General features: G+C 47.3%; 1 protein-coding gene and 1 pseudogene across 1 annotated transcript; both read left to right on the top strand.

The window, feature by feature from the left end:
• Positions 1-3454: 3454 nt before the first annotated feature.
• LOC127920027 (netrin receptor UNC5A-like) lies at positions 3455-23552 on the top strand. Its single transcript, XM_052503854.1, has 5 exons — positions 3455-3470; positions 3691-3778; positions 5248-5416; positions 17389-17622; positions 23211-23552. The coding sequence occupies exons 1-5, from the start codon at positions 3455-3457 to the stop codon at positions 23550-23552; spliced, it is 849 nt and encodes a 282-aa protein (XP_052359814.1).
• Positions 6438-6546, top strand: LOC118381866 (uncharacterized; annotated as a pseudogene).
• Positions 23553-25606: the final 2054 nt, after the last annotated feature.

The following is a 25606-nucleotide window of genomic DNA, read 5'->3' as shown; positions in this document are numbered from 1 at the left end:
CTCAAACCCTTGACACTAATCTTCTCACTTGGCGCTAGACAAGCAAACACACACACATGAGCACACACACACACACAGAGAAGGAGAGATATCCTCATTCTGGTCATGCAAATATTTAGATATTGTATATGTGAGATATGAATGTATAATTACGAACACACGTTTGCTTCCATGAAAGTGCATGAGACATGCATGTTGTATTTAACCAGATGTCTTCCTGTAGTAGTCTCGCTGTAGAATAGGAGACACATGTTGTTTATCTTCCTGTAGAGCAGGAAACAAATGTTGTTTATCTTCCTGTAGAATAGCAGACACATGTTGTTTATCTTCCTGTAGAACAGGAAACACATGTTGTTTATCTTCCTGTAGAACAGGAAACACATGTTGTTTATCTTCCTGTAGAACAGGAGACACATGTTGTTTATCTTCCTGTAGAACAGGAAACACATGTTGTTTATCTTCCTGTAGAACAGGAAACACATGTTGTTTATCTTCCTGTAGAACAGGAAACACATGTTGTTTATCTTCCTGTAGAACAGGAGACACATGTTGTTTATCTTCCTGTAGAACAGGAAACACATGTTGTTTATCTTCCTGTAGAACAGGAGACACATGTTGTTTATCTTCCTGTAGAACAGGAGACACATGTTGTTTATATTCCTGTAGAACAGGAGACACATGTTGTTTATCTTCCTGTAGAACAGGAAACACATGTTGTTTATCTTCCTGTAGAACAGGAAACACATGTTGTTTATCTTCCTGTAGAACAGGAGACACATGTTGTTTATCTTCCTGTAGAACAGGAGACACATGTTGTTTATCTTCCTGTAGAACAGGAAACACATGTTGTTTATCTTCCTGTAGAACAGGAGACACATGTTGTTTATATTCCTGTAGAACAGCAGACACATGTTGTTTATCTTCCTGTAGAACAGGAAACACATGTTGTTTATCTTCCTGTGGAATAGGAGACACATGTTGTTTATCTTCCTGTAGAACAGCAGACACATGTTGTTTATCTTCCTGTAGAACAGGAAACATGTTGTTTATCTTCCTGTAGAACAGGAAACACATGTTGTTTATCTTCCTGTAGAACAGGAAACACATGTTGTTTATCTTTACATTTACATTACATTTAAGTCATTTAGCAGACGCTCTTATCCAGAGCGACTTACAAATTGGTGCATACACCTTATGACAACCAGTGGAACAGCCACTTGCATCTAAATCTTGTTGGGGGGGAGAAGGATTACCTACCCTTACTTACCCTATCCTAGGTATTCCTTGAAGAGGTGGGGTTTCAGGTGTCTCCGGAAGGTGGTGATTGACTCCGCTGTCCTGGCGTCGTGAGGGAGTTTGTTCCACCATTGGGGGCCAGAGCAGCGAACAGTTTTGACTGGGCTGAGCGGGAACTGTACTTCCTCAGTGGTAGGGAGGCGAGCAGGCCAGAGGTGGATGAACGCAGTGCCCTTGTTTGGGTGTAGGGCCTGATCAGAGCCTGGAGGTACTGAGGTGCCGTTCCCCTCACAGCTCCGTAGGCGAGCACCATGGTCTTGTAGCGGATGCGAGCTTCAACTGGAAGCCAGTGGAGAGAGCGGAGGAGCGGGGTGACGTGAGAGAACTTGGGAAGGTTGAACACCAGACGGGCTGCGGCGTTCTGGATGAGTTGTAGGGGTTTAATGGCACAGGCAGGGAGCCCAGCCAACAGCGAGTTGCAGTAATCAAGACGGGGAGATGACAAGTGCCTGGATTAGGACCTGCGCCGCTTCCTGTGTGAGGCAGGGTCGTACTCTGCGGATGTTGTAGAGCATGAACCTACAGGAACGGGACACCGCCTTGATGTTAGTTGAGAACGTCAGGGTGTTGTCCAGGATCACGCCAAGGTTCTTAGCGCTCTGGGAGGAGGACACAATGGAGTTGTCAACCGTGATGGCGAGATCATGGAACGGGCAGTCCTTCCCCGGGAGGAAGAGGAGCTCCGTCTTGCTGAGGTTCAGCTTGAGGTGGTGATCCGTCATCCACACTGATATGTCTGCCAGACATGCAGAGATGCGATTCGCCACCTGGTCATCAGAAGGGGAAAGGAGAAGATTAATTGTGTGTCGTCTGCATAGCAATGATAGGAGAGACCATGTGAGGTTATGACAGAGCCAAGTGACTTGGTGTATAGCGAGAATAAGAGAGGGCCTAGAACAGAGCCCTGGGGGACACCAGTGGTGAGAGCGCGTGGTGAGGAGACAGATTCTCGCCACGCCACCTGGTAGGAGCGACCTGTCAGGTAGGACGCAATCCAAGCGTGGGCCGCGCCGGAGATGCCCAACTCGGAGAGGGTGGAGAGGAGGATCTGATGGTTCACAGTATCGAAGGCAGCCGATAGGTCTAGAAGGATGAGAGCAGAGGAGAGAGAGTTAGCTTTAGCAGTGCGGAGCGCCTCCGTGATACAGAGAAGAGCAGTCTCAGTTGAATGACTAGTCTTGAAACCTGACTGATTTGGATCAAGAAGGTCATTCTGAGAGAGATAGCGGTAGAGCTGGCCAAGGACGGCACGCTCAAGAGTTTTGGAGAGAAAAGAGAGAAGGGATACTGGTCTGTAGTTGTTGACATCGGAGGGATCGAGTGTAGGTTTTTTCAGAAGGGGTGCAACTCTCGCTCTCTTGAAGACGGGAGGGACGTAGCCAGCGGTCAGGGATGAGTTGATGAGCGAGGTGAGGTAAGGGAGAAGGTCTCCGGAAATGGTCTGGAGAAGAGAGGAGGGGATAGGGTCAAGCGGGCAGGTTGTTGGGCGGCCGGCCGTCACAAGACGCGAGATTTCATCTGGAGAGAGAGGGAGAAAGAGGTCAGAGCATAGGTAGGGCAGTGTGAGCAGAACCAGCGGTGTCGTTTGACTTAGCAAACGAGGATCGGATGTCATCGACCTTCTTTTCAAAATGGTTGACGAAGTCATCTGCAGAGAGGGAGGAGGGAGGGGGGAGGATTCAGGAGGGAGGAGAAGGTGGCAAAGAGCTTCCTAGGGTTAGAGGCAGATGCTTGGAACTTAGAATGGTAGAAAGTGGCTTTAGCAGCAGAGACAGAGGAGGAAAATGTAGAGAGGAGGGAGTGAAAGGATGCCAGGTCCGCAGGGAGGCGAGTTTTCCTCCATTTCCGCTCGGCTGCCCGGAGCCCTGTTCCTGTAGAACAGGAGACACATGTTGTTTACCCTCCTGTAGAACAGGAAACACATGTTGTTTATCTTCCTGTAGAACAGGAAACACATGTTGTTTATCTTCCTGTAGAACAGGAGACACATGTTGTTTATATTCCTGTAGAACAGGAAACACATGTTGTTTATCTTCCTGTAGAACAGGAAACACATGTTGTTTTAGTGGAGAACTACGTGAATCTTTCACTTAAAGTGTTTTGAAAAAGCTTCAACTGTTCTCTGAGGTATTCGTTCTCTTCTGTCAGGCGTGTGCGTATGCGTGTGCGTATGCGTGTGCTTGCGTGTTATCCTCATCCGTCCTGTCGGTCCTCCGGCTTGCCTCCTTTGTGGAATTACAAAAGCACCGTTCAGACACAACAAATGAGCCTCTCTCTCTCTCTCTGTCTTCTTCTGTGGTGGTGTTATTTGTGTTTTGATTCATTCTTCTTCTTCTGTGGTGGTGTTATTTGTGTTTTGATTCATTCTTCTTCTTCTGTGGTGTTGTTGTTTAGGCATCAGCCTGCTGATCCCTCCAGAGGCCATCCCCAGGGGAAAGATCTATGAGATATATCTCACCGCTCAGAGGAAAGAAGATTTAAGGTGGGCTCTTTAACTTTAACTAACTGGCTGTGTGTGTGTGTGTGTGTGTGTGTGTGTGTGTGTGTGTGTGTGTGTGTGTGTGTGTGTGTGTGTGTGTGTGTGTGTGTGTGTGTGTGTGTGTGTGTGTGTGTGTGTGTGTGTGTACGTGTGTGCGCGTGCGTGTATGCGTGTGTACGCGTGTACGTGTGGGCGTGTGTACGTGTGTGCGTGCGTGCGTGCGCGTGTGTGTGTACGTGTGTACGTGTGTACGTGTGTGCGTGTGTGCGTGTGCGTGTGCGTGTGTGTGTGTGTGTGTGTGTGTGTGTGTGTGTGTGTGTGTGTGTGTGTGTGTGTGTGTGTGTGATCTGCCACCATGTCCACAAAACCCAGCAAAACATGCATACACACACACACACAGACCTGCGCCAAATCATCAGTGACTGTAAACAACTCATGAATAAAACCCTGCTGTTTTACCTCTTTTACTTTGCTCCTCCACCTTGATCCCCCAACCTCTCTCTCTCCAACCTCTCTCTCTCCAATCTCTCTCTCTCAACCTGTCTTTCTCCAACCTCTCTCTCTCAATCTCTCTCCCCACCCCAACCTCTCTCTCCCACCCCAACCTCTCTCTCCCACCCCAACCTCTCTCTCTCTCACCCCAACCTCTCTCTCTCCCACCCCAACCTCTCTCCCCACCCCAACCTCTCTCCCACCCCAACCTCTCTCTCCCACCCCAACCTCTCTCTCCCACCCCAACAACCTCTCTCACCCACCCCAACCTCTCTCTCCCACCCCAACCACTCTCTCCCAAACCTCTTTCTCCCATTCCAACCTCTCTCTCCCCACCCCAACCTCTCTCTCCCACCCCAACCTCTCTCCCCACCCCAACCTCTCTCTCCCACCCAAACCTCTCTCTCCCACCCCAACCTCTCTCCCCACCCCAACCTCTCTCTCCTACCCCAACCTCTCTCTCCCATTCCAACCTCTCTCTCCCACCCCAACCTCTCTCCAACACAAACCTCTCTCCACCCCAACCTCTCTCCAACACCAAACTCTCCCACCCCAACCTCTCTCTCCCGTCCCAACTCTCTCTCTACCATTCCAACCTCTCTCCCATCCCAAACCTCTCTCCCATCCAAACCTCTTTCCCACCCCAAACCTCTCTCCCATCCAAACCTCTCTCCCACCCCAAACCTCTCTCCCACCCCAAACCTCTCTCCCATCCAAACCTCTCTCCCACCCCAAACCTCTCTCCCATCCAAACCTCTCTTCCACCCCAAACCTCTCTCCCACCAAAATTTCTCTCCCACCCCAAACTCAACTTCTTCCTCAACCCCTCAACACCCCCTCTCCTCCTACCCTCACCTAACCCTTCCCCACTACCCACCTACCAACCCTTCCTCCTGTCTCCCTTCTGCCCCTACCGTCAACTAACCCCTCCTACACTCTGCATACTCCTCATAACCCCTCCTCTCTCTCCACCCATGCAGGTTACCCCTGACGGGCTGCCAGACCCTGCTGAGTCCCATAGTGAGCTGTGGTCCTCCGGGGGTGGTTCTGACGCGGCCCACAATTCTCAGCATGGACCATTGTTCTGACGCCTGTCCTGAGAACTGGGCCATCAGGCTGAAGAAACAGAACTACGAAGGCGTCTGGGAGGTGAGAACAGATCACAGTAGACAACAGAGAAACTACACAATGTGATGGGAATACTATAGGAGACTATTTGGTCAACGTCTATGACCCTACACACACATACGAACACACACACACACGCACGCGCACACACACACACACACACATGAGAGGATCTGGATTATAGCTAGAGTACATTATTTTATTTTAGTCCTTTTGCAGGCTTTTGTTCCAGCCCTACTAACACAGCTGATTCAACTGAGAATGGTCTGGATTTAAACCCAGAGCTACTGTGTCTATCCCTGGTGTTGACAAAACATCCAATCACAGCCAGCCGTGACCGGGAACCCCATAGCAAGGTTGTCATTAACCAGTGGTAGGGGACGATTTTACCAAGGGGGCTTACCTTTGCTCATCGCGCTCTAGAAACGTCTTGTGGTAGGGGAGGATTTTACCAAGGGGGCGTACCTTTGCTCATCGCGCTCTAGAAACGTCTTGTGGTAGGGAGGATTTTACCAAGGGGCGTACCTTTGCTCATCGCGCTCTAGAAACGTCTTGTGGTTGGGGAGGATTTTACCAAGGGCTTACCTTTGCTCATCGCGCTCTAGAAACGTCTTGTGGTAGGGGAGTATTTTACCAAGGGGCGTACCTTTGCTCATCGCGCTCTAGAAACGTCTTGTGGTTGGGGAGGATTTTACGAAGGGGGCTTACCTTTGCTCATCGTGCTCTAGAAACGTCTTGTGGTAGGAGAGGATTTTACCAAGGGGCTTACCTTTGCTCATCGCGCTCTAGAAACTTATTGTGGTAGGGCTGGGCGCCTGCAAGCTAACTTCCGTTGTCAGTCTAACAGGGTTTCCTCCCAATCACATTGGTGTGGCTGACTTCCGGGTTAAGCGAGCAATTTGATATCGATAGTAGTGTGGCCAGGCAGGTCATGTTTCAGAGGACGTACGACTCGACTTTCGCCTCTCCGGAGCCCATTCGGGTAGTTGCAGCGATGAGCAAAGGATGGAATTCTGGGAGAAAATGGGGTAAACAACATTCGCTATGTGGCCATACTATACTGAACACGCCTGATCTCGGAAACTAAGCAGTGTCGGGCCAGGTTAGTACTTGGATGGGAGACCGCCTGGGAATACCAGGTGCTGTAAGCAAAACATGTTTTTTTATTAATTTTTTTATTAAAGACCAATCATGCACAGTTGTTCAAATGTATACCATACTATTGCAAAGGGAATTAAATTATTTCTTCAAATGTCTCCTCTGTCACTTATATTGCAAAAAATTGGTTTTAAACCCTGTGTTTCTGCCCCCTCCCCCTCCCCTCCCCCGAACACCAATTACAAAGACCCCTCTATACAGTACTGTCCCTGGGCTACAGAGCAGTTCCCCTCTCTACTCTACCTGTTAGAAAGCAGTACAGAGATCCAACCTCCCCTCACCTTCATATCAATAATTCAATGTCTGTGTGTCTGGTTAGGAATATTGTATGTCAGAGAGTAGTGACAGAGAGAGGAAGAGAGGTAGAGAGAGAGAGGTAGAGAGAGAGGTCCTGAGAGAGAGGTAGAGAGAGAGAGGGAGGGAGGGAGGGAGGGAGGGAGGGAGGGAGGGAGGGAGGGAGGGAGGGAGGGAGGGAGGGAGGGAGGGAGGGAGCGAGGTTGGGGTGGGAGAGTTTGGTGTTGGAGAGAGCGAGAGAAGAGAAGAGAAGAGAAGAGAAGAGAAGAGAAGAGAAGAGAAGAGAGATGGGGAGGGAGCGAGAGAGAGAGAGGGAGAGTGAGAGAGAGAGATGGGAAGGGAAGGGGGATGGAGGGAAGGAGGGAGAGAGAGAGAGGTAGAACGAGAGAAGAGAACTGGGGAGGGGACGGAGGGAGAGAGAGAGAGTAGAGTGAGAGAGAGAGATGGGAAGGGGGGAGAGGGAGTGAGGCAGGGAGAGAGGTAGAGCGAGAGAGAGAGATGGGAAGAGGGAGGGAGGGAGGGAGGGAAGGAGGGAAGGAGGGAAGGAGGGAAGGAGGGAGAGAAAGAGAGGTAGAGCAAGAGAGAGAGATGGGAAAGGGGAGGGAGGGAGGGAGGGAGGGAGGGAGAGAGAGAGAGGTAGAGCGAGAGAAGAGAAGACAGGCTATGTGCACACAAAATGAGGTGGAAACTGATGAGCTGCACTTCCTAACCTCCTGCCAAATGTAAGACCATATTAGAGACACATATTTTCCACTGATTACACAGACCCACGAAGAATTCGAAAACAAACCCAATTTTGACAGCAGCAAGATGTGTGACCTGTTGCCACAAGGAAAGGGCAACTGGTGAAGAACTAACACCATTGTAAATACATCCCATAATTATGAATATTTATATTCCCTTTTGTACTTTAACTATTTTCACATCATTACAACACCGTATATAGACATAAAATGACATTTGAAATGTATTTATTATTTTGGAACTTTTGTGAGTGTAATGTTTACTTTTGTTATTGTTTATTTCCCCTTTGTTTGTTATCCACTTCACTTGCTTTGGCAACGTTAACATGTGTTTCCCATGACAACGTTAACATGTGTTTCCCATGACAACGTTAACATGTGTTTCCCATGGCAACGTTAACATGTGTTTCCCATGACAACGTTAACATGTGTTTCCCATGACAACGTTAACATGTGTTTCCCATGACAACGTTAACACGTGTTTCCCCATGACAACGTTAACGTGTGTTTCCCATGACAACGTTAACACGTGTTTCCCCCGCTGACAACGTTAACGTGTGTTTCCCATGGCAACGTTAACATGTGTTTCCCATGACAACGTTAACATGTGTTTCCCAAGACAACATCGCCCTTACATTCAATTGAAATTGAATTGACAGACAGACAGACAGACAGACAGACAGACAGACAGACAGACAGACAGACAGACAGATAGGCAGTTAAACAGACAGGCAGACAGACAGACAGAAAGAGAGGGATTAATATTGATAGTATGGGTACTCAGACAGAAAGAGAGGGATTAATACTGATAGTATGGGTACTCAGACAGGAAGAGAGGGATTAATACTGATAGTATGGGTACTCAGACAGGAAGAGAGGGATTAATACTGATAGTATGGGTACTCAGACAGAAAGAGAGGGATTAATACTGATAGTATGGGTACTCAGACAGAAAGAGAGGGATTAATATTGATAGTATGGGTACTCAGACAGGAAGAGAGGATTAATACTGATAGTATGGGTACTCAGACAGGAAGAGAGGGATTAATACTGATAGTATGGGTACTCAGCCAGGAAGAGAGGGATTAATACTGATAGTATGGGTACTCAGACAGAAAGAGAGGGATTAATACTGATAGTATGGGTACTCAGACAGAAAGAGAGGGATTAATACTGATAGTATGGGTACTCAGACAGGAAGAGAGGGATTAATACTGATAGTATGGGTACTCAGACAGGAAGAGAGGGATTAATACTGATAGTATGGGTACTCAGACAGAAAGAGAGGGATTAATACTGATAGTATGGGTACTCAGACAGAAAGAGAGGGATTAATACTGATAGTATGGGTACTCAGACAGGAAGAGAGGGATTAATACTGATAGTATGGGTACTCAGACAGAAAGAGAGGGATTAATACTGATAGTATGGGTACTCAGACAGAAAGAGAGGGATTAATACTGATAGTATGGGTACTCAGACAGGAAGAGAGGGATTAATACTGATAGTATGGGTACTCAGACAGAAAGAGAGGGATTAATACTGATAGTATGGGTACTCAGACAGAAAGAGAGGGATTAATACTGATAGTATGGGTACTCAGACAGGAAGAGAGGGATTAATACTGATAGTATGGGTACTCAGACAGGAAGAGAGGGATTAATACTGATAGTATGGGTACTCGGATAGAAAGAGAGGGATTAATACTGATAGTATGGGTACTCAGACAGAAAGAGAGGGATTAATACTGATAGTATGGGTACTCAGACAGGAAGAGAGGGATTAATACTGATAGTATGGGTACTCAGACAGAAAGAGAGGGATTAATACTGATAGTATGGGTACTCGGCAATGATGTTTAGGCCGAGGTATATATAGTTTTTTGTGTGCTCTAGGGCAACGGTGTCTAGATGGAATTTGTATTTGTGTTGCCATGGTGACTGGACCTTTTTTTGGAACACCATTATTTTGGTCTTACTGAGATTTACTGTCAGGGCCCAGGTCTGGCAGAATCTGTGCAGAAGATCTAGGTGCTGCTGTAGCCCCTCCTTGGTTGGTGACAGAAGCACCAGATCATCAGCAAACAGTAGACATTTGACTTCAGATTCTAGTAAGGGTGAGGCCGAGTGCTGCAGACTGTTTGTAGTGCCCTCGCCAATTCGTTGAAATATATGTTGAAGAGTGTGGGGCTCAAGATACATCCCTGTCTCACCCCACAGCCCTGTGGAAAGAAATGTGTTTGTTTTTTGCCAATTTTAACCCCACACTTGCTGTTTGTGTACATGGATTTTATAATGTCAAATGTTGTTCCCCCAATACCCCTTTCCATCAATTTGTATAGTGGAGGAAAGGTGTGCAGGGTGGAAAGGTGTGCAGGGTGAATACGTGGTCTGTCGTACGATAATTTTGTAAAAAGCCAATTTGACATTTGCTCAATACATTGTTTTCACTGAGGAAAGGTACAAGTTTGCTGTTAACGATAATACAGATTATTGTGGTCAAATTTGTCTCAACCTTTGTGGATTACGGTGATCAGTCCTTGGTTCCAAAATATTGTGGAAGATGCCAGAGCTACGCATGAAGTTAAAGAGTTTAAGTATTAAGCCAATTGGAATTTGTGGTCTTTTATATTTAATAATTTAATTTAGGATACCATCAACACCACAGGCCTTTTTAGGTTGGAGGTTTTGTATTTTGTACGGTAGTTAATTCGATGTAATTGGAGAATCCAGTGCGTTCTGGTGGTCTTTAATAGTTGATTATAAAATGTGTATTTGATCATGTACAGTGGGGAAAAAAGTATTTAGTTCAGCCACCAATGGTGCAAGTTCTCCCCCTTAAAAAGATGAGAGAGGCCTGTAATTTGCATCATAGGTACACTTCAACTATGACAGACAAAATGAGAAAAAAATCCAGAAAATCACATTGTAGGATTTTAAATGAATTTATTTGCAAATTATGGTGGAAAATAAGTATTTGGTCAATAACAAAAGTTTATCTCAATACTTTGTTATATACTCATCTATAGCATTTCCTAATATTATTCAGTTCCTTTGGCTTTGATGCCTCATTATTGAATATTGCTCTGTTCAAGTAGACTGTGATTTTACAGTGATCTGATAGGGGTGTCGGTGGGCTGACTGGGTTGAGGTCAGTGATAAAGTAGTCTACAGTATTACTGCCAATAGATGAGCTATAGGTGTAACTACCATAGGAGTCCCCTCGAAGCCTACCATTGACTATGTACATACCCAGCGTGCGACAGAGCTGCAGGAGTTGTGACCCATTTTTGTTGGTTATGTTGTCGTAGTTGTGTGTAGAGCGGCATATGGGGGAGGGAATGTTGTCACCTCTAGGTAGGTGTTTGAGGGTGTTAGATTATTGTCCAGTTCTGGCATTTATGTCACCACAGACTAGTACATGTCCCTGAGCCTGGAAATGATTGATTTCCCCCTCTACGATGAAGAAGCTGTCTTCATTAAAGTATGGGGATTCTAGTGGGTAGCACACAGGAGGACATTTTTCTCTGTTGAGATAATTTCCTTTTGAATTTCTAGCCAAATGTGAAATGTTCCTGTTTTTATTAATTAAATGGAGTGAGTTAGGTCTGCTCTATACCAAATTAGCAAACCCCCTGAGTCTCTTTCCTTTTTCACACCTGGCAGTTTGGTGGACGGGACTACCAGCTCTCTGTAACCTAGAGGGCAACCAGTGGGTCCGTCTCCTCTATACCACCCACCTGGTAGGGTGGTGGATGGGACTACCAGCTCTCTGTAACCTAGAGGACAACCAGTGGGTCCATCTCCTCTATACCACCCACCTGGTAGTTTGGTGGATGGGACTACCAGCTCTCTGTAACCTAGAGGACAACCAGTGGGTCCATCTCCTCTGCGTTCATCCACCTCTGGCCTGCTCGCCTCCCTACCACTGAGGAAGTACAGTTCCCGCTCAGCCCAGTCAAAACTGTTCGCTGCTCTGGGCCCCAATGGTGGAACAAACTCCCTCACGACGCCAGGACAGCGGAGTCAATCACCACCTTCCGGAGACACCTGAAACCCCACCTCTTTAAGGAATACCTAGGATAGGATAAAGTAATCCTTCTCACCTCCCCCCCCTTAAAAGATTTAGATGCACTATTGTAAAGTGGCTGTTCCACTGGATGTCATAAGGTGAATGCACCAATTTGTAAGTCGCTCTGGATAAGAGCGTCTGCTAAATGACTTAAATGTAAATGTAAATCTATACCACCCACCTGGTAGTTTGGTGGATGGGACTACCAGCTCTCTGTAACCTAGAGGGCAACCAGTGGGTCCATCTCCTCTATACCACCCACCTGGTAGGGTGGTGGATGGGACTACCAGCTCTCTGTAACCTAGAGGACAACCAGTGGGTCCATCTCCTCTATACCACCCACCTGGTAGTTTGATGGATGGGACTACCAGCTCTCTGTAACCTAGAGGGCAACCAGTGGGTCCGTCTCCTCTATACCACCCACCTGGTAGGGTGGTGGATGGGACTACCAGCTCTCTGTAACCTAGAGGGCAACCAGTGGGTCCATCTCCTCTATACCACCCACCTGGTAGGGTGGTGGATGGGACTACCAGCTCTCTGTAACCTAGAGGACAACCAGTGGGTCCATCTCCTCTATACCACCCACCTGGTAGTGTGGTGGATGGGACTACCAGCTCTCTGTAACCTAGAGGGCAACCAGTGGGTCCATCTCCTCTATACCACCCACCTGGTAGTGTGGTGGATGGGACTACCAGCTCTCTGTAACCTAGAGGGCAACCAGTGGGTCCGTCTCCTCTATACCACCCACCTGGTAGGGTGGTGGATGGGACTACCAGCTCTCTGTAACCTAGAGGACAACCAGTGGGTCCATCTCCTCTATACCACCCACCTGGTAGTTTGGTGGATGGGACTACCAGCTCTCTGTAACCTAGAGGACAACCAGTGGGTCCGTCTCCTCTATACCACCCACCTGGTAGTGTGGTGGATGGGACTACCAGCTCTCTGTAACCTAGAGGGAAACCAGTGGGTCCATCTCCTCTATACCACCCACCTGGTAGTGTGGTGGATGGGACTACCAGCTCTCTGTAACCTAGAGGACAACCAGTGGGTCCGTCTCCTCTATACCACCCACCTGGTAGTGTGGTGGATGGGACTACCAGCTCTCTGTAACCTAGAGGACAACCAGTGGGTCCGTCTCCTCTATACCACCCACCTGGTAGTGTGGTGGATGGGACTACCAGCTCTCTGTAACCTAGAGGGCAACCAGTGGGTCCGTCTCCTCTATACCACCCACCTGGTAGGGTGGTGGATGGGACTACCAGCTCTCTGTAACCTAGAGGACAACCAGTGGGTCCATCTCCTCTATACCACCCACCTGGTAGTTTGGTGGATGGGACTACCAGCTCTCTGTAACCTAGAGGACAACCAGTGGGTCCGTCTCCTCTATACCACCCACCTGGTAGTGTGGTGGATGGGACTACCAGCTCTCTGTAACCTAGAGGGCAACCAGTGGGTCCATCTCCTATATACCATGTTTCTTGTAGGATGACAATGTCTGTATTTCCGATATCTTTGTTGAAGTCAGGTTCCTGCTCTTTAGGCCAAAGGCAGATGACCTCAGACCTGGGATATTCCAGGATGAGATAGTGAAGGCTTTGTGTTCCATAAAGTGTCCAATGTTGTTGGTCGTGTGGTTTGGCCTCAGACCAGTAAGTGTCAGCAGAGCCTGCTGAGCATCTGGTACTTGCCATTGGCTTGGGCGAGTGTAAGAGTGGGGGTTGGGCCTGTTTGCCTGCTCACGGCCTGGGCGGATGTGTGACTTCCATGTTGAGGCCTAGGCATAGGTCTGATCCGAGGTGGCCTATATGAGGTGTGTGCATGGTTGGTTTGAGGGGTTATTGATTGGGTGGTGGTGCTGTGGTCTGGATATATATAAATATGGATGTAGGTTAGAGTGTCTTGCTGGTTGATCTGTTGCTACTGTGTGAGTTGTCGGGGCTTCGGTTGAGGGCGATGTCCTTTAGAGTCCGGGCGAAGGTGGGCACTGCTGCCTTGTAGAGGTGGACCTGATCATAAAGGCTGGTCCAGGGTGGTCAGGTAGACATTTGGTTTTGAGGCACAGTCACAGGAAATAGTTGTGTTTACCCCTGTATGGTGGCAGGGTGAAAGTATTATCGTTGGTAGCAGAGTGGAGAAAAATACTTGCAAGTTGGAGGAAAGTAGAAGAAGCTTTTTCAATCACTCCTTTGAGTGCTGTGGCCACCCATTCATGTTGTGCCCTCAAGGCAAAGGGTGGGTACTTTTGAAGAATCTCAAATCTATTTTCATAGATTTTTTGGTTACGAAATGATTGTGTGTATATATATATATATATGTGTGTGTGTGTGTGTGTTATTTCATAGTTTTAACATCATCACTATTATTCTACAGTGTAGAAAATAGTAAAAATAAAGAAAAACCCTTGAAATAGTAGGTGTGTCCAAATGTTTGACTGGTACTTTATATATAGACACTACCGTTCAAAAGTTTGGGGTCACTTAGAAATGTCCTTGTTTTTGAAAGAAAAATAAATTTTTACATCAAATTGATCAGAAATACAGTGTAGACATTGTTAATGTTGTAAATGACTGTTGTAGCTGGAAACGGCTGATTGTTTAATGGAATATCTACATAGACATACAGAGGCCCATTATCAGCAACCATCACTCCTGTGTTCCAATGGCACGTTGTGTTAGCTAATCCAAGTTTATCATTTTAAAAAGGCGAATTGATCAATAGAAAACTATTTTTCAATTATGTTAGCACAGCTGAAAACTGTTGTCCTGATTAAATGAAGCAATAAAATTGTCCTTCTTTTGACTCGTTGAGTATCTGGAGCATCAGCATTTGTAGGTTCGATTACAAGCTCAAAATGGCCAGAAACAAAGAACTTTCCTCTGAAACTCGTCAGTCTATACTTGTTCTGAGAAATGAAGGCTATTCCATGTGAGAAATTGTCAAGAAACTGGCGATCTCGTACAACGACGTGTACAGTCGTGGCCAAAAATTTTGAAAATGACACAAAGTCTGCTGCCTCCGTTAGCATGATGGCAATGTTATGAATGTTATGAAGAGTGATCAGATAAATTGCAATTAATTGCAAAGTACCTCTTTGCCATGCAATTGAACCTAATCCATAAAAACGTTTCCACTGCATTTCAGCTCTGCCACAAAAGGACCAACTGACAACATGTTAGTGATTCTCTCGTTAACACAGGTGTGAGTGTTTACGAGGACAAGGCTGGAGATCACTCTGTCATGCTGATTGAGTTCGAATAACAGACAGGAAGCTTCAAAAGGAGTGTGGTGCTTGTAATCATTGTTCTTCCTCTGTCAACCATGGTTACCTGCAAGGAAACACATGCCGTCATCATTGCTTTGCACAAAAAGGGCTTCACAGGCAAGGATATTGCTGCCAGTAAGATTGCACCTAAATCAACCATTTATCTGATCATCAAGAACATCAAGGAGAGTGGTTCAATTGTTGTGAAGAAGGCTTCAGGGCGCCCAAGAAAGTCCAGCAAGAGCCAGGACTGTCTCCTAAAGTTGATTCAGCTGCAGGATCTGGGCACCACCAGTACAGAGCTTGCTCAGGAATGGCAGCAGGCAGGTGTGAGTGCATCTGCATCCACAGTGACGCAAAGACTTTCAGAGGATGGCCTGGTGTCAAGAAGGGCAGCAAAGAAGACACTTCTCTCCAGGAAAAACATCAGGGACAGACTGATATTCTGTAAAAGGTACAGGGATTGGACTGCTGAGGACTGGGCTCTCTGATGAATCCCCTTTCCGATTTTTTGGGGCATCCGTAAAAAAGCTTGTCCTGAGAAGACAAGGTGAGCGCTACCATCAGTCCTGTGTCATGCCAACAGTAAAGCATCCTGAGACCATTCATGTGTGGGTTGCTTCTCAGTCAAGGGAGTGGGCTCACTCACAATGTTTCCTAAGAACACAGCCATGAATAAAGAATGGTACAAACACATCCTCTGAGAGCAACTTCTCCCAACCATCCAGGAACAGTTTGGTGATGAACAATGCCTTTTCCCGCATGATGGAACACCTTGCCATAAGGCAAAAGTGATAACTAAGTGACTCGGGGAACAAAACATTGATATTTTGGGTCCATGGCCAGGAAAATCCAGAGACCTTAATCCCATTGATAACTTGTGGTCAATCCTCAAACAAAAACCCACTAATTCTGACAAACTCCAAGCAAGAATGCAAGAATGCAAGAATGCAAGAATTGGCTGCCATCAGTCAGGATGTGGCCCAGAAGTTAATTGACAGCATGCCAGGGCGGATTGCAAAGGTCTTGACAAAGAAGGGTCAACACGGCAAATATTGACTCTTTGCATCATCAATGTTATTATCAATAAAAGCCTTTGACACTTATGAAATGCTTGTAATTATACTTCAGTATTCCATAGTAACATCTGACAAAAATATCTAAAAATACTGAAGCAGCAAACTTTGTGAAAATTAATATTTGTGTCATTCTCAAAACTTTTGGCCACGACTGTACTACTCCCTTCACAGAACAACACAAACTGGCTCTAACCAGAATAGAAAGATGAGTGGGAGACCCCGGTGCACAACTGAGCAAGAGGACAAGTGCATTAGTGTCTAGTTTGAGAAACAGATGCCTCACAAGTCCTCAACTGGCAGCTTCATTAAATAGTATCAGCAAAACACCAGTCTCAATGTCAACAGTGAAGAGGAAACTCCGGGATGCTGTCCTTCTAGGCAGATTTGCAAAGAAAAAGCCATATCTCAGACTGGCCAATGAAAAGAAAAGATTAAGATTGGCAAAAGAACACAGACACTGGACTGAGGAACTCTGCCGAGAAGGCCAGTATCCCGGAGTCACCTCTTCACTGTCAGTCTGTTGTAGCATGTCCTGTCAGTCTGTTGAGCTGTAGCGTGTCCAGTCTGTTGAGCTGTAGCGTGTCCTGTCAGTTGAGCTGTAGCGTGTCCTATCAGTCTGTTGAGCTGTAGCATGTCCTGTCTGTTGAGCTGTAGCGTGTCCTGTCAGTCTGTTGAGCTGTAGCGTGTCCTGTCAGTCTGTTGAGCTGTAGTGTGTCCTGTCTGTTGAGCTGTAGCGTGTCCTGTCAGTCAGTTGAGCTGTAGCGTGTCCTGTCATTCTGTTGAGCTGTAGCGTGTCCTGTCTGTTGAGCTGTAGCGTGTCCTGTCAGTCTGTTGAGCTGTAGCGTGTCCTGTCAGTCTGTTGAGCTGTAGCGTGTCCTGTCTGTTGAGCTGTAGCGTGTCCTGTCTGTTGAGCTGTAGCGTGTCCTGTCATTCTGTTGAGCTGTAGCGTGTCCAGTCTGTTGAGCTGTAGCGTGTCCTGTCAGTCTGTTGAGCTGTAGCGTGTCCTGTCTGTTGAGCTGTAGCGTGTCCTGTCTGTTGAGCTATAGCGTGTCCTGTCAGTTGAGCTGTTTCGGCAGGTGGAGCAGACAACTCTCTTCACATTTCTCTTGTCTCTCCCTCTCTCTCTAAATCTCTTTAATCCAATATTTACTCGATGTTACATCTCTCCTTTCTCTCATCTTAGTTCTTCTTTCTCTCCAGAAGCAGTTTTGTTGCCAGGAAACTAGAGTCCTCTTTCATGTGGTCTGAATTATTTAGTTGATTGTTAAAGTTCTATCACTGTCCACACATGCACCCTGACCCCACTACCACACACAGCCTGCCGATGACCCCACGACCACACATAGCCCTGCCCCTAACCCCACATCCCTCTCTCTCTATCCCCAGGACGTCTTGATGATGGGGGAGGAGTTGATCTCGGAGCCGTATTACTGTCAGCTGGAGGCAGAGACGTGCAGAGTGTTCTCAGAGCAGTTGGGACGTTTCTCTCTGGTGGGAGAATCTCTAAACATGTCCGCAGCTAAGCGTCTCCGTCTGGTGCTCTTCTCTGACACATACTGCTCTACCCTAGAGTATAACATCAGAGTCTACTGCATGGATGATACACAAGATGTCTTCAAGGTAAGGAACCTAGATACACACACACCTTTAGAACCCCACAGAGGTGTGGTTTCATCCACACACATTTAGAACCCCACAGAGGTGTTGTTTCATCCACACACCTTTAGAACCCCACAGAGGTGTTGTTTCATCCACACACCTATAGAACCCCACAGAGGTGATGTTTCATCCACACACCTTTAGAACCCCACAGAGGTGTTGTTTCATCCACACACCTTTAGAACCCCACAGAGGTGATGTTTCATCCACACACCTTTAGAACCCCACAGAGGCAATGTTTCATCCACACACCTTTAGAACCCCACAGAGGTGATGTTTCATCCACACACCTTTAGAACCCCACAGAGGTGTTGTTTCATCCACACACCTTTAGAACCCCACAGAGGTGATGTTTCATCCACACACCTTTAGAACCCTACAGAGGTGTTGTTTCATCCACACACCTTTAGAACCCCACAGAGGTGTTGTTTCATCCACACACCATTAGAACCCCACAGAGGTGATGTTTCATCCACACACCTTTAGAACCACACAGAGGTGTGGTTTCATCCACACACCTTTAGAACCCCACAGAGGTGATGTTTCATCCACACACCTTTAGAACCCCACAGAGGTGATGTTTCATCCACACACCTTTAGAACCCCACAGAGGTGATGTTTCATCCACACACCTTTAGAACCCCACAGAGGTGATGTTTCATCCACACACCTTTAGAACCCCACAGAGGTGTTGTTTCATCCACACACCTTTAGAACCCCACAGAGGTGTTGTTTCATCCACACACCTTTAGAACCACACAGAGGTGTGGTTTCATCCACACACCTTTAGAACCCCACAGAGGTGTTGTTTCATCCACACACCTTTAGAACCCCACAGAGGTGATGTTTCATCCACACACCTTTAGAACCCCACAGAGGTGATGTTTCATCCACACACCTTTAGAACCCCACAGAGGTGATGTTTCATCCACACACCTTTAGAACCACACAGAGGTGATGTTTCATCCACACACCTTTAGAACCCCACAGAGGTGATGTTTCATCCACACACCTTTAGAACCCCACAGAGGTGTTGTTTCATCCACACACCTTTAGAACCCCACAGAGGTGATGTTTCATCCACACACCTTTAGAACCCCACAGAGGTGATGTTTCATCCACACACCTTTAGAACCCCACAGAGGTGATGTTTCATCCACACACCTTTAGAACCCCACAGAGGTGATGTTTCATCCACACACCTTTAGAACCACACAGAGGTGTTGTTTCATCCACACACCTTTAGAACCCCACAGAGGTGTTGTTTCATCCACACACCTTTAGAACCCCACAGAGGTGATGTTTCATCCACACACCTTTAGAACCCCACAGAGGTGTAGTTTCATCCACACACCTTTAGAACCCCACAGAGGTGTTGTTTAATCCACACACCTTTAGAACCCCACAGAGGTGTTGTTTCATCCACACACCTTTAGAACCCCACAGAGGTGTTGTTTCATCCACACACCTTTAGAACCCCACAGAGGTGTTGTTTCATCCACACACCTTTAGAACCCCACAGAGGTGTTTTTCATCCACACACCTTTAGAACCCCACAGAGGTGTTGTTTCATCCACACACCTTTAGAACCCCACAGAGGTGATGTTTCATCCACACACCTTTAGAACCCCACAGAGGTGTTGTTTCATCCACACACCTTTAGAACCCCACAGAGGTGTTGTTTCATCCACACACACCTTTAGAACCCCACAGAGGTGATGTTTAATCCACACACCTTTAGAACCCCACAGAGGTGATGTTTAATCCACACACCTTTAGAACCCCACAGAGGTGTTGTTTCATCCACACACCTATAGAACCCCACAGAGGTGATGTTTCATCCACACACCTTTAGAACCCCACAGAGGTGATGTTTCATCCACACACCTTTAGAACCCCACAGAGGTGATGTTTCATCCACACACCTTTAGAACCCCACAGAGGTGATGTTTAATCCACACACCTTTAGAACCCCACAGAGGTGATGTTTCATCCACACACCTTTAGAACCCCACAGAGGTGTTGTTTCATCCACACACCTTTAGAACCCCACAGAGGTGATGTTTCATCCACACACCTTTAGAACCCCACAGAGGTGATGTTTCATCCACACACCTTTAGAACCCCACAGAGGTGATGTTTCATCCACACACCTTTAGAACCCCACAGAGGTGATGTTTCATCCACACACCTTTAGAACCCAACAGAGGTGATGTTTCATCCACACACCTTTAGAACCCCACAGAGGTGATGTTTCATCCACACACCTTTAGAACCCCACAGAGGTGATGTTTCATCCACACACCTTTAGAACCACACAGAGGTGATGTTTAATCCACACACCTTTAGAACCCCACAGAGGTGTGGTTTCATCCACACACCTTTAGAACCCCACAGAGGTGATGTTTCATCCACACACCTTTAGAACCCCACAGAGGTGATGTTTCATCCACACACCTTTAGAACCCCACAGAGGTGATGTTTCATCCACACACCTTTAGAACCCCACAGAGGTGTTGTTTCATCCACACACCTTTAGAACCCCACAGAGGTGATGTTTCATCCACACACCTTTAGAACCCCACAGAGGTGATGTTTCATCCACACACCTTTAGAACCCCACAGAGGTGATGTTTCATCCACACACCTTTAGAACCCCACAGAGGTGATGTTTCATCCACACACCTTTAGAACCCCACAGAGGTGATGTTTCATCCACACACCTTTAGAACCCCACAGAGGTGATGTTTCATCCACACACATTTAGAACCCCACAGAGGTGAAGTTTCATCCACACACCTTTAGAACCCCACAGAGGTGATGTTTCATCCACACACCTTTAGAACCCCACAGAGGTGTTGTTTCATCCAAAACACCTTTAGAACCCCACAGAGGTGATGTTTCATCCACACACCTTTAGAACCCCACAGAGGTGATGTTTCATCCACACACCTTTAGAACCCCACAGAGGTGATGTTTCATCCACACACCTTTAGAACCCCACAGAGGTGATGTTTCATCCACACACCTTTAGAACCCCACAGAGGTGATGTTTCATCCACACACCTTTAGAACCCCACAGAGGTGATGTTTCATCCACACACCTTTAGAACCCCACAGAGGTGATGTTTCATCCACACACCTTTAGAACCCCACAGAGGTGTTGTTTCATCCACACACCTTTAGAACCCCACAGAGGTGATGTTTCATCCACACACCTTTAGAACCCCACAGAGGTGATGTTTCATCCACACACCTTTAGAACCACACAGAGGTGTTGTTTCATCCACACACCTTTAGAACCCCACAGAGGTGTTGTTTCATCCACACACCTTTAGAACCCCACAGAGGTGTTGTTTCATCCACACACCTTTAGAACCCCACAGAGGTGATGTTTCATCCACACACCTTTAGAACCCCACAGAGGTGATGTTTCATCCACACACCTTTAGAACCCCACAGAGGTGTTGTTTCATCCACACACCTTTAGAACCCCACAGAGGTGATGTTTCATCCACACACCTTTAGAACCCCACAGAGGTGATGTTTCATCCACACACCTTTAGAACCCCACAGAGGTGTTGTTTCATCCACACACCTTTAGAACCCCACAGAGGTGATGTTTCATCCACACACCTTTAGAACCCCACAGAGGTGTAGTTTAATCCACACACCTTTAGAACCCCACAGAGGTGTTGTTTCATCCACACACCTTTAGAACCCCACAGAGGTGATGTTTCATCCACACACCTTTAGAACCCCACATCATGTCTATTAAAGGCTGATTATACATCCTGCCTGAAATGTGTGTGTGTGTGTGTGTGTGTGTGTGTGTGTGTGTGTGTGTGTGTGTGTGTGCGAGCGAGCGCACCCAACTTAAATGATCACCCCCTATGGGCCCTCGTCAAAAGTGGTGCACTATATAGGGAATATGGAGGCGTTTGGGAAGAGCCAATATGTGTTCTGAGTGGTTAATGTATCTGCTAAAGAAATGTCTCGCTGTGTAACGACTGATAGAGCTGTGTGATATCGAGATTACCAAACAGCAGGACTTAGTGTTAAATCAACCTGTAAAAATGACAATTCCATAGAGAGGCTGTGGGTTACCACAGGAACAGGAACAGGAGACTGAGTGGCTAATGCACTCTGGGGCCAGGGGGGAGACGGGGAAATAAGAGGAGAGGAGGGGAGAGGAGAATAGAGGAGGAGAGGAGTGCATAGGAGAAGAGAGGAAGAGAGGAGGAGAGGAGGGGAGAGGATAAGAGAGAAGGAGAGGAGGAGAGAGGAGAAGAGAGTAGGAGAGGAGGGGAGAGGAGAAGAGAGGAGGAGAGGAGGAGAGAGGAGAAGAGGAGGAGAGAGGAGAAGAGAGGAGGAGAGGAGAGGAGGGGAGAGGAGGAGAGGAGGGGAGAAGAGAGGAGGAGAGGGGAGGAGAGAGAGGAGAATGAGGAGAGGAGAGGAGAGGAGAGGAGAGGAGAGGAGAGGAGAGGAGAGGAGAGGAGGAGAGGAGAGGAGAATGAGGGGAGGAGAGGAGAGGAGAGGGAGAGAGGAGAGGAGAGGAGAGGAGAGGAGAGGAGAGGAGAGGAGAGAGGAGAATGAGGAGAGGAGAGGAGAGGAGAGGAGAGGAGAGGAGAGGAGAGGAGAGGAGAGGAGAGGAGAGGAGAGGAGAGGAAATGGAGGGAGAGGAGAGGAGAGGGAGAGGAGAGGAGAGTAGAATAGAGTAGAGGGAGAGGAGAGGAGAGGAGAGGGAGAGGAGAGGAGAGGAGAGGAGAATGAGGGGAGGAGAGGAGAATGAGGAGAGGAGAGGAGGAGAGGAGGGGAGGAGAGGAGAGGAGAGGGAGGGGGAGGGCTGAGAGTAGAGGTGTGCCGAGACAAAACCAGTGCCAGCGCCAGCATGCATCTTTCTCATGTCAATCAGTCATGTGAGGTTCTACGTGGTCTAAATAACTCAACTGGCTAGTTTGCCTGTCTGTAAATAGAAGGGCTGGCTGTACCGTTGATCCTGCTGTTCTGATTGGATAGAGTGAAATTGAATTTCTCCATCCACTCGCTTCATAATTTCACCCAATCCCTTTTAATGGCATGTTTTTGGTCTGATCATTTAGATTGCTTCTGCCTGCTACTCTTATAAATCACATGGTGAGGACGTTTGATATCAAGCTGTCAATGTGCATAATATCTAACAGGAGGGACCAAGGGTAGGGGGAAAATATGAAATGCTGTTGAGCATTCTGACTGAGTGACAGGAGAGAAACAGACACCCCTCCGCACACTAATCTGCAAATGTTTTGCAGTGAGCACGTGCAGGGAGAGATTTTGACAACATCTATTTATTTAGGCATATTAAAACGCTTCCGTCCCCGTCCCCCCCCGATCACGAGTATCATACGATCCGACTATCAACTGGCAAAGTATAGGATTATAAATACGAATATGGCCCTGTCGGCACACCTCTAGTGGAGAGACACGACAGGAGAGAGGAAAGGGAGGGAGTGGATCCGCAGTGTAAAACCACACTATTGATGCAGGATAAAACCACACTATTGATGCAGGATAAAACCACACTATTGATGCAGGATAAAACCACACTATTGATGCAGGATAAAACCACACTATTGATGCAGGATAAAACCACACTATTGATGCAGGATAAAACCACACTATTGATGCAGGATAAAACCACACTATTGATGCAGGATAAAACCACACTATTGATGCAGGATAAAACCACACTATTGATGCAGGATAAAACCACACTATTGATGCAGGATAAAACCACACTATTGATGCAGGATAAAACCACACTATTGATGCAGGATAAAACCACACTATTGATGCAGGATAAAACCACACTATTGATGCAGGATAAAACCAACACTATTGATGCAGGATAAAACCACACTATTGATGCAGGATAAAACCACACTATTGATGCAGGATAAAACCACACTATTGATGCAGGATAAAACCACACTATTGATGCAGGATGAAACCACACTATTGATGCAGGATAAAACCACACTATTGATGCAGGATGAAACCACACTATTGATGCAGGATAAAACCACACTATTGATGCAGGATAAAACCACACTATTGATGCAGGATGAAACCACACTATTGATGCAGGATAAAACCAACACTATTGATGCAGGATGAAACCACACTATTGATGCAGGATGAAACCACACTATTGATGCAGGATAAAACCACACTATTGATGCAGGATAAAACCACACTATTGATGCAGGATAAAACCACACTATTGATGCAGGATAAAACCACACTATTGATGCAGGATAAAAACAAGCTCGTTTATAATGCTGTCTCACCTAGGATATAATGCTCTCTCTCTCTCTCTCTCTCTCTCTCTCTCTCTCTCTCTCTCTCTCTCTCTCTCTCTCTCTCTCTCTCTCTCAGAACCATTCATGAGACTAACTTCCAACACTGTCTCACACCAATCCACTGCAAAAAAACTATACAATTTTCACACTACTGAGACAAGCTGAGCTTAGCTGCACTGGCCTGGTATTGCATCATATTTGCTGAAAATAATTATGTTTTAACTTGTCTTCTGTTAGGTAATGTCACAGAGAACACAGGATGTCATACAGAATGAGGTTGGATGGAGTGAGGGAGAGAGGGAAGCAGGGATAGAGTGAGGCGGAGAGGGAAGCAGGGAGAGAGTGAGGGAGAGAGGGAAGCAGGGATAGAGTGAAGGAGAGATGGAGGGATGGATAGAGTGAGGGAGAGAGTGAGGGATGAGTGAGGGAGAAAGGGAAGCAGGGATAGAGTGAGGGAGAGATGGAGGGATGGAGGGAGGGAGAGAGGGAAGCAGGAATAGAGTGGGGGGAGGGAAGCAGGGAGAGAGTGAGGGAGAGAGGGAAGCAGGGATAGAGGGAGGGAGGGAGGGAGGGAGGGAGGGAGGGAGGGAGGGAGGGAGGGAGGGAGGGAGGGAGGGAGGGAGGGAGGGAGGGAGGGAGGGAGGGAGGGAGGGAGGATGGATGGAAGGAGGGATGGGAGTGAGGGAGGCAGGGATGGAGGGATGTGGGAGGAAGATATTGAGAAAAGGGTGGGAGGTTACAGTAATTCACAACCTCCCCTGGAGCGTGAGCTCAATTCTCCTCTCCTCCTCAGCTCTCTGATTGGCTCATTTCAGACAGATCTCTCCCACTTTCCTCTCCTTCACTTCCCTCATCCACCTCCCACCTCCTCTCCTCCCTACAGCCCTTCACAGACACCAGCACCCCTCTCTGAGAGCGGGTCAGACACTCCACCAGGCTGAAGTGGACTGGAGTGGGAATCACCACTTCTGGTTGGAGGGGGGACAGAGGGAGAGAAGGGAGAGGGTGCGTGAAGGACAGGGGAGAGGGATCACGGGGGGGGGTGGCTGGCAGAGAGCTGAGAGAGAGGCACTCCTTTTAATTTACTAATTAAGCATGCAAATTAAATCTTAACAGGCTACTCAGAGGCAGTCCCCGAGGGAGGGAGGCTGGCATTACCGCCTGATTATCCGTCTCCATACGGAGAAAGGGAGAGAGAGAGAGACAGAGAGACAGAGAGAGACAGAGAGAGACAAGGAGAGAGAGACAGAGAGAGAGAGAGAGGGGGGAGGGACTGAGAGAGAAGGTGGGGAGAGGGAGGGATATATGAAAGAGAAACAGAGAGACAGATAAAGGGAGAAGCGGGGCAGAGAGAGAGAGAGATGGGGAACCTCTTGGCGCGTGGCAGTCGAGCGAAACCACCATCAGGACAAAATTAGCCGCATGCACAGACACACGTGTGTGTGTGTGTGTGTGTGTGTGTGTGTGTGTGTGTGTGTGTGTGTGTGTGTGTGTGTGTGTGTGTGTGTGTTTATCCTAGAGGCACCAGAGTATGGTTTGATCTGTTTTGTTCTGGTTTGGTCTGTTCTGGTCTGGTTTGGTCTGTTCTGGTCTGGTTTGTTCTG

Source organism: Oncorhynchus keta, unplaced genomic scaffold, assembly GCF_023373465.1.
Source record: "Oncorhynchus keta strain PuntledgeMale-10-30-2019 unplaced genomic scaffold, Oket_V2 Un_contig_18128_pilon_pilon, whole genome shotgun sequence".
Taxonomy (NCBI): Eukaryota; Metazoa; Chordata; class Actinopteri; order Salmoniformes; family Salmonidae; genus Oncorhynchus; species Oncorhynchus keta.
Note: the sequence above shows the minus strand (reverse complement) of the source record. Positions and strands in the feature narration are given on the sequence as shown.